General features: G+C 46.7%; 1 protein-coding gene across 1 annotated transcript; it reads right to left on the bottom strand.

Annotated features, from left to right (window-relative positions):
• Window positions 1–10,232: 10,232 nt before the first annotated feature.
• On the bottom strand, window positions 10,233–11,318 carry LOC125756970 (uncharacterized). Its single transcript, XM_049412058.1, has one exon. The coding sequence runs from the start codon at window positions 11,289–11,291 to the stop codon at window positions 10,509–10,511; it is 783 nt and encodes a 260-aa protein (XP_049268015.1). The 5' UTR covers window positions 11,292–11,318; the 3' UTR covers window positions 10,233–10,508.
• Between the last annotated feature and the right edge of the window lie 862 nt (window positions 11,319–12,180).

The following is a 12,180-nucleotide window of genomic DNA, read 5'->3' as shown; positions in this document are numbered from 1 at the left end:
GGTCGTTGTGGAAGGAGACGTTTGCTGAGCAGCGTCTTGAGGCATGGTAGTTGGTAGGGTACGGGATCTCAGCTCCAGGGGCATCGAATAGGAGCGCAGCACTCTCCACCAATTTGTTGAGGCGTTTATTGGACGGCAGTCGGCGACGATATGCAATGGCGACAGTCATGGCAAAAACACGGACTCAGAGCGCGAGCGCGCAGAGCCAAAGAAGACGACCCACTAGAAGGCTATCGAGAGCGCAACCCATTACTCATTGAAGGCTTCGCTGCAATATATATATATATATATATATATATATATATATATATATATATATATATATATATTGTGGGAACCACGCCCACCGGCTATCGCGAGATAGCGCCACGTGCTGCGCAGAAGCGGTGCGCGTGGCCCAGCTGCGCGGCTTAAAAGGGGCAGCCTGCGCGCCGCCCAGGGGAGACGTGCCTGGGCTGCCAGGAAGGACGGATGCTGCCACCCGCGCTGGCCGATTGCTGCTGCCGCCGATCATGGTCGTCGCCTCGTCGTCTCGTGTGCCTGGACCGACCCCGCCGTATGCAGCGTAGTGTTAAATAAATTGTTGTTGTTTGTTGCGAGTTGAAGCCTCCGTCTTCCTTGCTTTAACTGTGGACGGGATGCAGCAAGCCCAGTACCCACAGTTGGCGCCCAACGTGGGGCCAACTGTGGGTACTGGGCTTGCTACTGGGCTATATATATATATATATATATATATATATATATATATATATATATATATATATATATATATATATATATATATATATATATACATACGGTGCATGACGGCGGCTGCAAAACCCAGCCGAGACTGGTCCATATAATTCGCAATAAAAAAGGTGTGTCACACTGGCCACCAAGGCACATTGTGGTGCGGTCTGCCACATCCAGGCTAGCACGCACAAAAAGGCCCTATAGAGTGGACGGGGGAACGCCGCCGTCGAGACGAATCGGTGACGCATCCGATGCAAAATCCGAAGGTAGTGGGTTCGGGTCCCACCTGCCGCAAATTCGTTTTTTTTTTTAATTCCTACAATGCAGTTGAAAACTGCAAATAATGACCCTCATGCTTCTCTCGCCTCGATTGTTTGCTGGGTTCTCTAGTTTGCGTATAACAAAAAGAACGAGCTTCTGAAACAATTCCCCTTCTTTCGTTCGATCATTTACAAATTGCAAGATGAGGGACGAAGTGGTACATATTGTCACGGGGTGGTGACGTCGACGAAGGCAGCAGTCAGCACGTCAGAGATGAAACTCTTTATTTGGCCGAACTTGTGGCCGGGAAACTGAAAGTCAATCTACAGCAATACATTGATAGTGGCGAACCGAGCGTCGACCGTCGATCAACTGACGAGCGGTCAAGCGCGTGGGCATTTATGCATGTGACGTCGAATATTCCAGTCTTATCACTGGTGGTCGCGCAAGCTCTGAAATAATCTAGGCTGTTCGCGGCCTGCGCGCAATCTTAACAAAACGATCTACAATAATCGCGAAGCTTCTCGAACAATGAGGCGCGGTTTGCGCGGAGCGTTGCTGACAGCCTTTGTGGGCGAACACCGAATACAGAAAAAACGCCAGGCCTGCGCTGAAATCGCCGCACAGTCACAGCGAAAGCTGGAAGAGCGGCGTTTCTAGAGCCCATTGTAAGCTATCTTGGGGCTACAATACAAGTACACTAGAAAGGTACCCACTACACCATAAATCACAATTTTTGTGAAGTTGGGAAGCACCTACTAAGCCATTATTCGTCATTCTGCGGAGACGCGAGGCACCAGCTACACGTCTGTAAGGCATTATGTGCACTTTGTTGACGCGACGACTGATGACGATGAAGAATTATGGCTCAGCCCTTTGTAATGGGTTGGAAGCTTTAAACAACCCACTAGTTATGTAATTTGCATTGGGTGACGCCTGGTCGCTATTTCCTTCTCTCGTCATGCTGTATAACATACGTTGACGTGGAAAAGAGACGGGGCGTGGGGCGATGAGCATTCCTGAGACCCCGAGGAAATAGCTCATGCACTTACGGGCTTCCTTGGTAACCAATACAAGTGCACTTGCGAGGAACCCACTACGCTGTAAATCATTGTAATTTCACTGAGACCCCGAGGAAATGGATCATGCGCTTATGGGCTTCCTTGGCAACCAATACAAGTGCACTTGCGAGGAACCCACGCTATAAATCATTGTAATTTTTGAGAAGTAGGGCAGCAGGCACTGTGCCATTTTTCGTCATTCTACGGAGAGCCGTGGTACTTGCTAAACGCATGTAAGGCATTATGCGCACTTTGTTGATGCTGTGCCTGATGACGACAAAGAATTATGGCAGAGCCCTTCGTAATGGGTTGGAAGCATTCAACAACCTACTCGTTGCGCAATTCGCATTGTGTAACGCCTGGTAACAGAATTCGCGTTGTGCGACGCTTGGTGCTTATTTTACTCTTCTACCACGCTATATTGCATATGCTAATGTGGTTCCTTCCCGACATGAAGCCTGTATAGGACTGGGGTGAAATAGTGAAGAAGACGAGGACAGCAGCGAGGAATGCGCCACGTTGCGGACAAAAATGGAGCGCGTGGTGGTGGTGGCGAAGAAAAAAAAAGGAAGAAGAAGCAAGGAGCTGGCGGTAGTGGCCACGGAGGCACAGCGTTCGAGAGGCCACGTTCGCGAGGGCTACCCGGGACAACCGCTGGGCAGCCTCCTGACGGGTCGCGCTCCTGCGGGCGCTGGTGAACAAGGTGTCCGTGTCCTGCCCGGTACCTGGCCGGTTCCTGCCTGCTTCTTTCCTGCGCTTGCTGGTTCCGGTCTGCCTGCCTGAACGCGTGGTCCACCACCACTCACCCTGCTGCTCACCTAGCCGCGCCGCTACGTCTCGTCTATCTGCTGAGACGGTCGACCGTCGGCCTGCTGTGCTGCAGACGTTTACCCGGGACGTGAGCAGGATGTCAACGAATGTGAGCGCATCACTCTAGGACATTCCACGCGTATTGACATTTTCGTTTGAAGTGTATTTGGGGATATCTCTTATGCGTGTATTGTCTTCAAAGGTTGCTTCTGCTTGATAATATATGTTGCTTGTATACCAGCCTTATCGTGCACGGCTCCTTCTTTCATTGCACCGTACATGAATCAAAGTGACGGTCCGCACCTCACTCTTTACAAGGACCTTTTTGCGAAGCAGTTTCAAGCACCGGCATGCCTCAGAGGTTGAATACTGGTTTCCCACGCATAGGGCCCAGGTTCGAACCTCGTTCCATCCTGGAATTTTTTTCTTATTTGGTTTTTTTTTATTTCGAGCGATACTGGTTACGGACACCGGCGGCGGCAGCGGCGGACAACTGCGGCGCCAAAAACGGCCGGTGAAATGATATCATAACAGCTTTCGCTGTAAAACATGAAGCGGGCGTGGCAATATAAATGTAGCACAGCGGGAAGCCAACGTTGGACATGGAGTTTTGATGGCACTGTTCCGCGACAATGGCTTCCTAGAGTCCACCACATTTCCATCTTATCCGTGGTACATAGAGGTGACAAAACCAGGCCGCTGAAAGCCAGGTCCGCTATACTAGTGCAGCTGCAACGAAATTAGGAAGGAGCGCCGAAATTCAGTGACACCCCTTAACTAGAGGGTATTCCTTTCTATGCTGCAGTATTTGGCACCGTCGTGAAAACTATTCACTGATAGGGAGCCGGAGCCTTTTGATTTGAAGCATTCCTTCATGATGCTTACCTCATCGTGGTATTCGAGAAGCTTTAAGATTACAGGTCTGTTTTTGTCGAATTATCTGTAGCTGGCTTTCCAAGTTGGGTGGATCTTCATTCATGTAATCTTGAGCGCTAGCCAGCACACGAAGACGTCCTCTTTAGCAGCTTAAAGCAGCGTTTCAGTGGTTTCATGCGGTTTTCCTTATATACCGTAGACAATAATATTAGAAAAACGGCTTCTGTTTTCTATGGCACCATTTTAACCGCGAGGCTGTTCTAGCTCGACGTAAAATGTCTGTCGTGACCCAAAGCTATCATCATCTTGAACGCGCTCTCATCTGCGTCGCTCCCCGAACACGTGCGCCTATTCTTCCGGCGTGGCCTGTGACAAGCCTGATGGGTGAGAGAGAAAGAAACGCATAAAGAAATGGAGATATTCTTGCAGAAAAAAAGTATTCACGAGAGAAAGAAATCAAAAAGATGAAGAGAAATAAATTGTAAGAAACAGAGAAAAAAGAGGGAAAACATAGAGACTTAGCAAGAGCCAGAACTGCCCACCAGGTCCGCTGCATTGCGCCTTTAGTGCACGCTACGCTGTGCCTGTGCACATGGAAGAAGAATTGGTCCAAGTGACGATCTTCGAGAAGAATTCCCAGGGCTGCGTGGGAAGACGACGAACGGGATAGATTCGTCCGGCTTGTGCGTAAGAGTGATTCATTTTCGAAACAAAAGCGCCCGAGAAGAAGCGAGTCGGCGTCAGGATGAGCTTCGCTGCGCGAAGCTTAGTGCAAAGTTCCCGCATTCTTTTAGATGCGAAGTATCTTAAGGTCGAGCTCAATCCGGCGGTGGTGGTGGTGTGCGGCGTGACCACCCTTACTGCGCATGCGCATACCCTCTCCACACAGCTCCTCTCCTCTCCACTCACCCTCTCCCCTTCCCCTCTCCACTTTCCCTCTCCACTTTCCCTCTCCCCTACCGCCTCTCCACTTTCCCTCCAACATTCCCTCTCACATTCCCTCTCCACTTTCCCTCTCCCCTCCCCCATTCCACTCTTCCTCTGAAACGCGGGCTAGACATGCCGAAATTCTCTCCTGCGCAACGCCGCGATGAGCTCGAGCGCATGCGCGTCCCCTCCCTTCTCTCTCCTCTCCTACGCTGCCCCCCTCTCGCCCGCCTGTCGACCGCGTTCCCCGCTCGCCCTGTGAGAATTAACGGCCAGGCTAGATGGAAGCTACGACGCGCGTAGCGTCCCTCTTCGCGTTCCACGACGCGAGGTCGGTAGCATGCCCAACGAACGCCAACGGAACGCGATCGTGCAAGTGCTCCGGCTTCGCATCGCCTCATGGTCCCCTTTAGCGGGAGATGGTGTAATTTTTTTATTCATAGCTGCAAGGCATAGGTCAATTAGCTAGAGACCGGATTTTAGGCCTATTGTATTGCTTGCGTTCCTTACGCCCCACTTCGACATATGAGCGTGAATTAGAGAGTATGAATGGCTTTTGCAGTGTTTTATAGTGCCTATAAATGCCTACTTTTAGCGTTTGTGGCCAGATTCCTATTAGTGCCTATAAATGCCTGTTGTCGAAATCTACATCAACACTATTTGACCTCAAACTTTGCTTTGGAATGCCGTTTGAGACCGTTGTTCATGTTGCCGGCCAACAATGACTGTTCAGAACTATATGGGCCTCTACCTAGTCCTCTAGTTCAACCTAAGGTTCCTCTATTTTGGAAATGTAGCGACAACTACCCGCGCGCCTTCTCGAGGGGTACAAGGAGCAGCGCTTTAGACAACGTGCCCCTCGCTCTTGTGCATCTTGCAGACGCCTCAAACCAAACTGAGAGCGCGTTTAAACCGCCTAATTATTAACACCTGCGTCCTAAGATGCTTACCAAACATCAAACTACATGTAGAATAACTTGAACGAGCACGTTGAAATTTGAAATAAAAGGCGTGCGTTTCCGAAGCAGCTTCTGAGCAGTTTCCCACAGCAGCTGTCATTTTTTCGTTCTTTGCAAGTTTTGAAATTCATCTGAACCTGAAGCAAACGTGATATTTCGTTGAGCTAGCAGTGCTTGTTTTTTCGTTCCTGCAAACATAGGCATGTTGTGAGCTTACTCCTACTTTCGGAAACATCATTGGGTACTTACAGCGCTCTTGTAGTGCGCAGGGCGAAATACGCGCTAATATTGGTTCCATTGCGTTTGTCAGTGTTCGAAAGTATTCGTACGGTTACACGGTGCCTTTAACTAAGCTTATTGTGTTTTCAAGTATTCTAACAGGTTTACTTAGGAGAAAGGGTGGCACTGCATGTGTGGAATACCAGCAACCACGGTACATTTCAAGATCTTGGAAATATAGCATGCCGAGTATAGTGTATCACCCATTTTAATGTTTGTCTGTTTTTAAAGAAATGCATTTATTCAAATGCGAGCCCCTGTTACTACCCCCGCCGCCTCTATGACCCGCAAAGACTAAGGCATGTTGCAATGTTACCCAATGAAATTTCAAATAAGCTCGGGATATCTTATACAGGCCCTAAAACCAGACTATTATCAGATCGTAGAGATGCAAGGGAATAAAAGTGCGCTTATTGAACGATGGGTTTTATTGCAGTAATTCGTAACAAACGTTTTCATTGGAACGTTTGTTGTGAGCACTGATGCCCCCTCATTCGCTTGCAGGATGGCTTCCGTTCCTTTTGACTATGGGCAAATATGCTCGGTGCGCCATATGGTTTCAGTTTTTTTCCACCCGGTGTCTTGCAGAATTATGCACTCTCACTTGTGTGAAGCATTGAAAATATCACGCGAAATGCTTCAAGGAAGGAGCCTTGACCGACCCCGCTCATAGCATTGTGGCAAAGCACAGCAAGGTGTGGCAAAAAAGTAGTCCAAAATGGTCCTTTCGTTGTGAGCTTTTAGTGTTGATGACGCCCCAGTAAGATAAAGAAACGCAGCTGTATTGGGGTCCCGAGTTATTTATTGTGAGAAATACGGGGCGTGACTCTACAGTGATTACTACACAAAAATCTACAGCATAAAGAATGCCGAAACAATAATAGCGTTGCTGAGATAATGTTCATGCATATGCACGAACAAAAGCACGCCGGCCAGGCGAAGGGCGGCTTGAAGTTGTAGAGAGCATGCGGGGGATGGACTGGCAGGGAGACGAGACGTCCGGGGGGTATGGTTGTTTATGGTGCATTCGACTGGTCGTGTGAGAGCGCTCTGACTTTGTTTAAAAGTGTTGAATTCAACAGCTTTAAAGCTCTCCAACAAGAATAAACAGGTATGCAAGTCATGTTTCTCCTTCTGATCATATTTTGACCCGATAATGTTAGTAGCAATGGTTAGTTGCTATTTTACGTAATATTTTCAGCGTCTGCGGAGCGCTCGAAAACGACCAGTCGAATCAATCAATCAATCAATCAAAGAACTTTATTTTCACCAAAAACAAGAACATTTACGGTGAAAAAAGGTGGCCGGGAAAAAAGCTGTCCAATGACAGCTTGACAAAGCCCCAGCCACCCATCGGCGGTGAAACGACAGGGTACAGCACTTGATAAAAGTGAAAAAAAATGCATATTATTAGTTGCTCACAATTACACATTGATACCGTAGTGCATTCACTACGGGCGCAGGTACACTAGTTTTACAAGGTTTTACAAGAAGAAAAAAAAAGTGGGAAAAAAATGCAAGGAAATATACGAAGCACTTCAAGTACGTTAAAATGTACAATGCGCAGTTATGTACAGATATGCATGCGCATAGTATACACATAGAGATATATATATATATATATATATATATATATATACATACAGCATATGAATAACGAAGGAAAAAACAACTTGCGAAATACGTGTATACTCCAATATTGGAAAACGCAAGTTTGAATTGTTACGTGAATAGACCTCTAATTTCTTTTTTTGTGTGAAATAAAACATCTGTCCCTTGCGTTTCGAAGTAGTGTAATGTTCTTGGGACGATGTCTTGGATGCGTTGCGTTCCATAGTGTGTGCGTGAGAACGGAACGTGCCTGGCGGTTGATATCGAACATGATAGGAAATTACGTTTTGTTTAAGGTTCGCGAGTTTAACAAATGTGTCCGATTTCCCGAGTGCTGCCTTTTTGTAGCAGCATAGCAATTTGTAAGTATATAGATCTGATATTTTCACGATTTGGTGCTGTTTGAAAAGAGGGGCGGTATGTTCTAGAAAGGGAGCATTTGAAATAAGTCGAACCATTTTCTTTTGTAACACGCTCAGTTCTGACATATTAAGAGCTGTAGTTTTACCCCATACCAGGAAGCAGTAACATAGGTGGGAATTAAAAAGCGCGTCGTAAAGTAATCTCTTTATTGTAGCTGGCAGTATGTGTCGATGACGGCTAATTAGTCCCACACACTTAGCCAATTTCAACGTAACCGCGTTTACCTGGTCATTCCATGACATGTGCTCGTTGAAGATGATGCCAAGTACTTTAACGCATTTTTCAATGCGAACAGTGAACGGTCCTAGGACAAGCTCCTTAGGTATTACAGCCAGCGCTCCGCGAGCACGATATATAACACACTTAGTTTTGGCTTCATTCAATACAAGGCTGTTTGCCTTGCACCAGTCATTCAGCTTCGAGCAGAACGCACTTGCTTCAGCTTGAATGCTACATAATTCATGGCCTTTAAAAAATACGGTGCAATCGTCGGCGTAAATGATGAAGTGACACGTGGTGTTTAATTTTATTATATCATTAATGTAAAAGAGGAAAAATATTGGCCCTAAAATGCTGCCTTGTGGTACTCCACGAGAGATACGCCGCAGACGTGATCTGTGAGTGCCTATTTCGGTAAATTGAAGTCTTTCATCTAGGTAGGAGCGAAGAAGTTGTGATGCAACTCCCCGAAAACCGTAGCATTCCATATTCTGTAAGAGAATAGCATGATTGACACGATCGAAGGCTTTGCTAAAATCGAGGTATAGTCCTACTGTCAATGTCTTGTTTTCTATGTTTTCTAATATGAGCTCTTTTTGAAGCAAGAGTGCGTCTTCTGAGGAACGATTTTTTCTAAATCCGAATTGATAGGTAGTTAAGAGATTAAATCTTCTACTAAAGCTCTCGATGCGGGTATTAATAACTTTCTCAAGGCCTTTCGAAAACACTGGCAATATTGAGACTGGACGGTAGTTGGAGAAGCTATTTTTGTCGCCGCCTTTATGAATTACTGTGACTCTAGCAACTCGCATGCTACTTGGAAAAACGCCACATGAGATTGCTTTGTTAAATATGTGTGCGATGACAGGGGCAATCAAATCTAGTACGTACTTAACGGGTTTGATTACTAATCCGTCAGCATCAGGGCTACGACTATTCTGAATGCCGGAAAAAAGGGTAATCACCTCAGAAACAGAAGTAGGCTGAAAAAAGAAAGACTGTGATGTTCTTAGAACATCTACAGAAGTAACCGGGGAAGTATCAGTGCTTCCTATCTGTACAAAAAAATCATTGAAACTGTTCGCGAGTGTTTCGCCGCTTAGTAACACATTATCAACCACCATACAGTCAACGGCGTCTGATACTGGCTTTCTATTCAAGATATTATTTAAATTTTTCCAGACTACGTCACTTTTCGTAGGCAGTCATTGTCGAAAATTGTTCTAAAATAATCTTCCTTTGCTTTCAAAATAGCTTTGTTCAATTTGTTTAGAAAACATTTAAATTCCCGCAGCGTTTCGCTGTTGCGTGTCTTAAGGAATACCTCAAACATCCTGTTCTTCACGTTGATTAATTTTAGCAAGTCTCGAGTGACCCACGGTTTGCGAGCCCTCTTGCACCCGTGGTATGTTTTATCTGGGAAGGAAGCGTAATAACACTGTTTAAATATGTGTAGAAACTTATCGTACGCATTATTCACATTTGTAAGGGCCGTTACCTCACTCCAATTTATGAGCAAAAGTCTTTGCCTAAAATCCTCAAGTGTACGTGTTGATATGTCTCGGTATGTTTTCTTTTCATTTCGTTTTCTAAGCGTTGATTGCTGTTCAAGTATTAGCATGATAGGCAGATGATCGCTCAAATCGGAGATTATGACGCGGGAAATTACGTTTTCAGCAACTGTGTTTGTGATGAACAGGTCAAGCAAAGATGTGGATGTAGTGGTAACACGGGTTGGCGCAGTGATTTCATTGCGGAACCCATTACATTGCAGTGTGAGCAGCAAGTCAACAGCAGGCGCTGAATCTTTCAATACATCAATATTCAAATCGCCACCTATAGTTAGGCTAATGCATTGTTGCTCGCAAACGAGAGCAGTTCGTCGAAAAAACCAAGAAACTCGCGTATGCTACCATGCGGTGGTCGATAAATAACACCAAACATTTGGGAGTCTTTCCTAACGCACAAAATTTCATAGTTTTCGGTGGCAACAGTGTAGTCACGAACCAACTGCAATCCAGAAAAATTTGTTTGCAAGGCCACACCACCTCCTCTACTTTCTTAGCGATTTAAGAAGAAGTGGTTGTACCCGGGCATCACAAGATGCTCAGTGTCATCATCGTACCATGTTTCGGTAAACATAACTACATTGAACGCTGTATTACAAGAATAGATAAATGTCATTATGTCATCACTTTTTGATCTGATTGATCTAGCGTCAATATGCAAAAGTTTAACCGATTTACTGGTTTTTATATCTGCTGTAATTTGCGCAACGTGCGCAGGGAGAATTGCATCGTTCGCCATCGTTCGGACGCAGCAGTGATGGTTAGAACGTCACGGGATGTTACGCGGTGATCTTGTCAAGATCGCTTTCGCGCTGAACTAGCAGGACAGGTGATGTGTCAGTTCGACGAGCGTAAACGGATCCGTTTTTGGACCATGCGTATTTCCACCCACATTCGCGCCTGCGTGCAGTCGTATTTCCCAAGAGTTTCTTGAGATGTGGGCAGAGGTGCTCATTAATGTAAATTGGTGGGTCTTCGGGGGCTTCTCCTGATGATGACAGACCAAGATGATTGTTCGTCAATCGCTTCTTTCGTGCTTTTTCTAGCACTTGGTCGCGCTTACTCCGCCTTTGAAATTGTACGATAATGTTAGTGTTCTTTTTGTCTCTGGTGTTTACTCTGTGGCACACTTCTATATCAGCACTTGTGATAGCTTCGCCAACAGCATCACCTAACTTCTTCAGGACATCTGGAATGCTTTCATTGGGACTTTGCAACACGCCCTTGATTTCCAAATTTCTGTTTCTGGAATATTGTTCGGCTTTGACCAGGTTTGCTTGGCATTCACCAAGATTCTTTTCAAGCAGGTTTACTCTCTGGTGAAGTTCTTCGTTTTGTTTCATTAAAGCTTTGTTTTCGGCAACCGCGGTTGAAACCAGACGGTTGGATTCCTCGAAGCTGTTACTAAAGAATTCCCGGCTTTTCTTCATTTCCTCCAGCTCCCCGTGAACTTTGCGTTCCTCTGTGCGCATGTTTCTTTCCATAGCTTCTTTAAACGTTCTAAACTCTGTTTTGAGCTCTTCCTTGAAATCCTGAAGAAGTCTTACGTATTCTTTTGACATAGTGACTACGTAGTAGCGCTAATGCGGTACACTGGTACACGGAACACTTGTATAATGCACTGGTACAATAGTAGTGGCAGTGGTGGCAGCGGTACAGCATCAAAAACAACCGCAGAAGTGAAGAGAGTAAAGTTCTAACCTGTAACACGAAGAGGATGCGATCAGGTACTGGCCGTAACGCCGCCACCACCGCCAATTGCCGCCTGAGTGAAGTGCGCCGTGTTATGAACGCAGCTGCAGACACGTCTCCTGTTGTGGCGTCAGGTGAAACGCGTAGATTTCTTTGGCACGTAGATATGGCACAATGGCAGTGAACATGCGCAGGAGTGGGCAGTTGAAACTTCCAGTGATGACGGTCCCGCTTGACGATAGGCGACACCGAAGGGTCAGGGAAAACCAGCGGCCCACCTCGACGAGCAGGGAAAGCAGCACCGGCGCTTTCAATGTGCCTGTAACACGAAGAGGATGCGATCGGGTACTGGCCGTAACGCCGCCACCACCGCCAATTGCCGCCTGAGTGAAGTGCGCCGTGTTATAAACGCAGCTGCAGACACGTGTCCTGTTGTGGCGTCAGGTGAAGCGCGTAGTTTTCTTTGGCACGTAGATATGGCACAATGGCAGTGAATATGCGCAGGTGTGGGCAGTTGAAACTTCCAGTGATGACGGTCCCGCTTGACGATAGGCGACACCGAAGGGTCAGGGATAACCAGCGGCCCATCTCGACGAGCAGGGAAAGCAGCACCGGCGTTTTCAATGTGCCTGTAACACGAAGAGGATGCGATCAGGTACTGGCCGTAACGCCGCCACCACCGCCAATTATTCTCCGTCTGCTGAGCTGCAGCGGCACCCGAGCGCGGGCCGCCTGCGATAGGGGGAAAGAAAGAGAGGA

The sequence above is a fragment of the Rhipicephalus sanguineus genome, chromosome 1 (assembly GCF_013339695.2).
Source record: "Rhipicephalus sanguineus isolate Rsan-2018 chromosome 1, BIME_Rsan_1.4, whole genome shotgun sequence".
In the NCBI taxonomy this organism is placed as follows: domain Eukaryota; kingdom Metazoa; phylum Arthropoda; class Arachnida; order Ixodida; family Ixodidae; genus Rhipicephalus; species Rhipicephalus sanguineus.
This window is presented reverse-complemented; position numbering and strand designations above follow the sequence as displayed.

Coding starts and splice junctions, on each gene's coding strand:
- LOC125756970 (XM_049412058.1), bottom strand. CDS start 11,291: ATGTCAAAAGAATACGTAAGACTTCTTCAGGATTTCAAGGAAGAGCTC.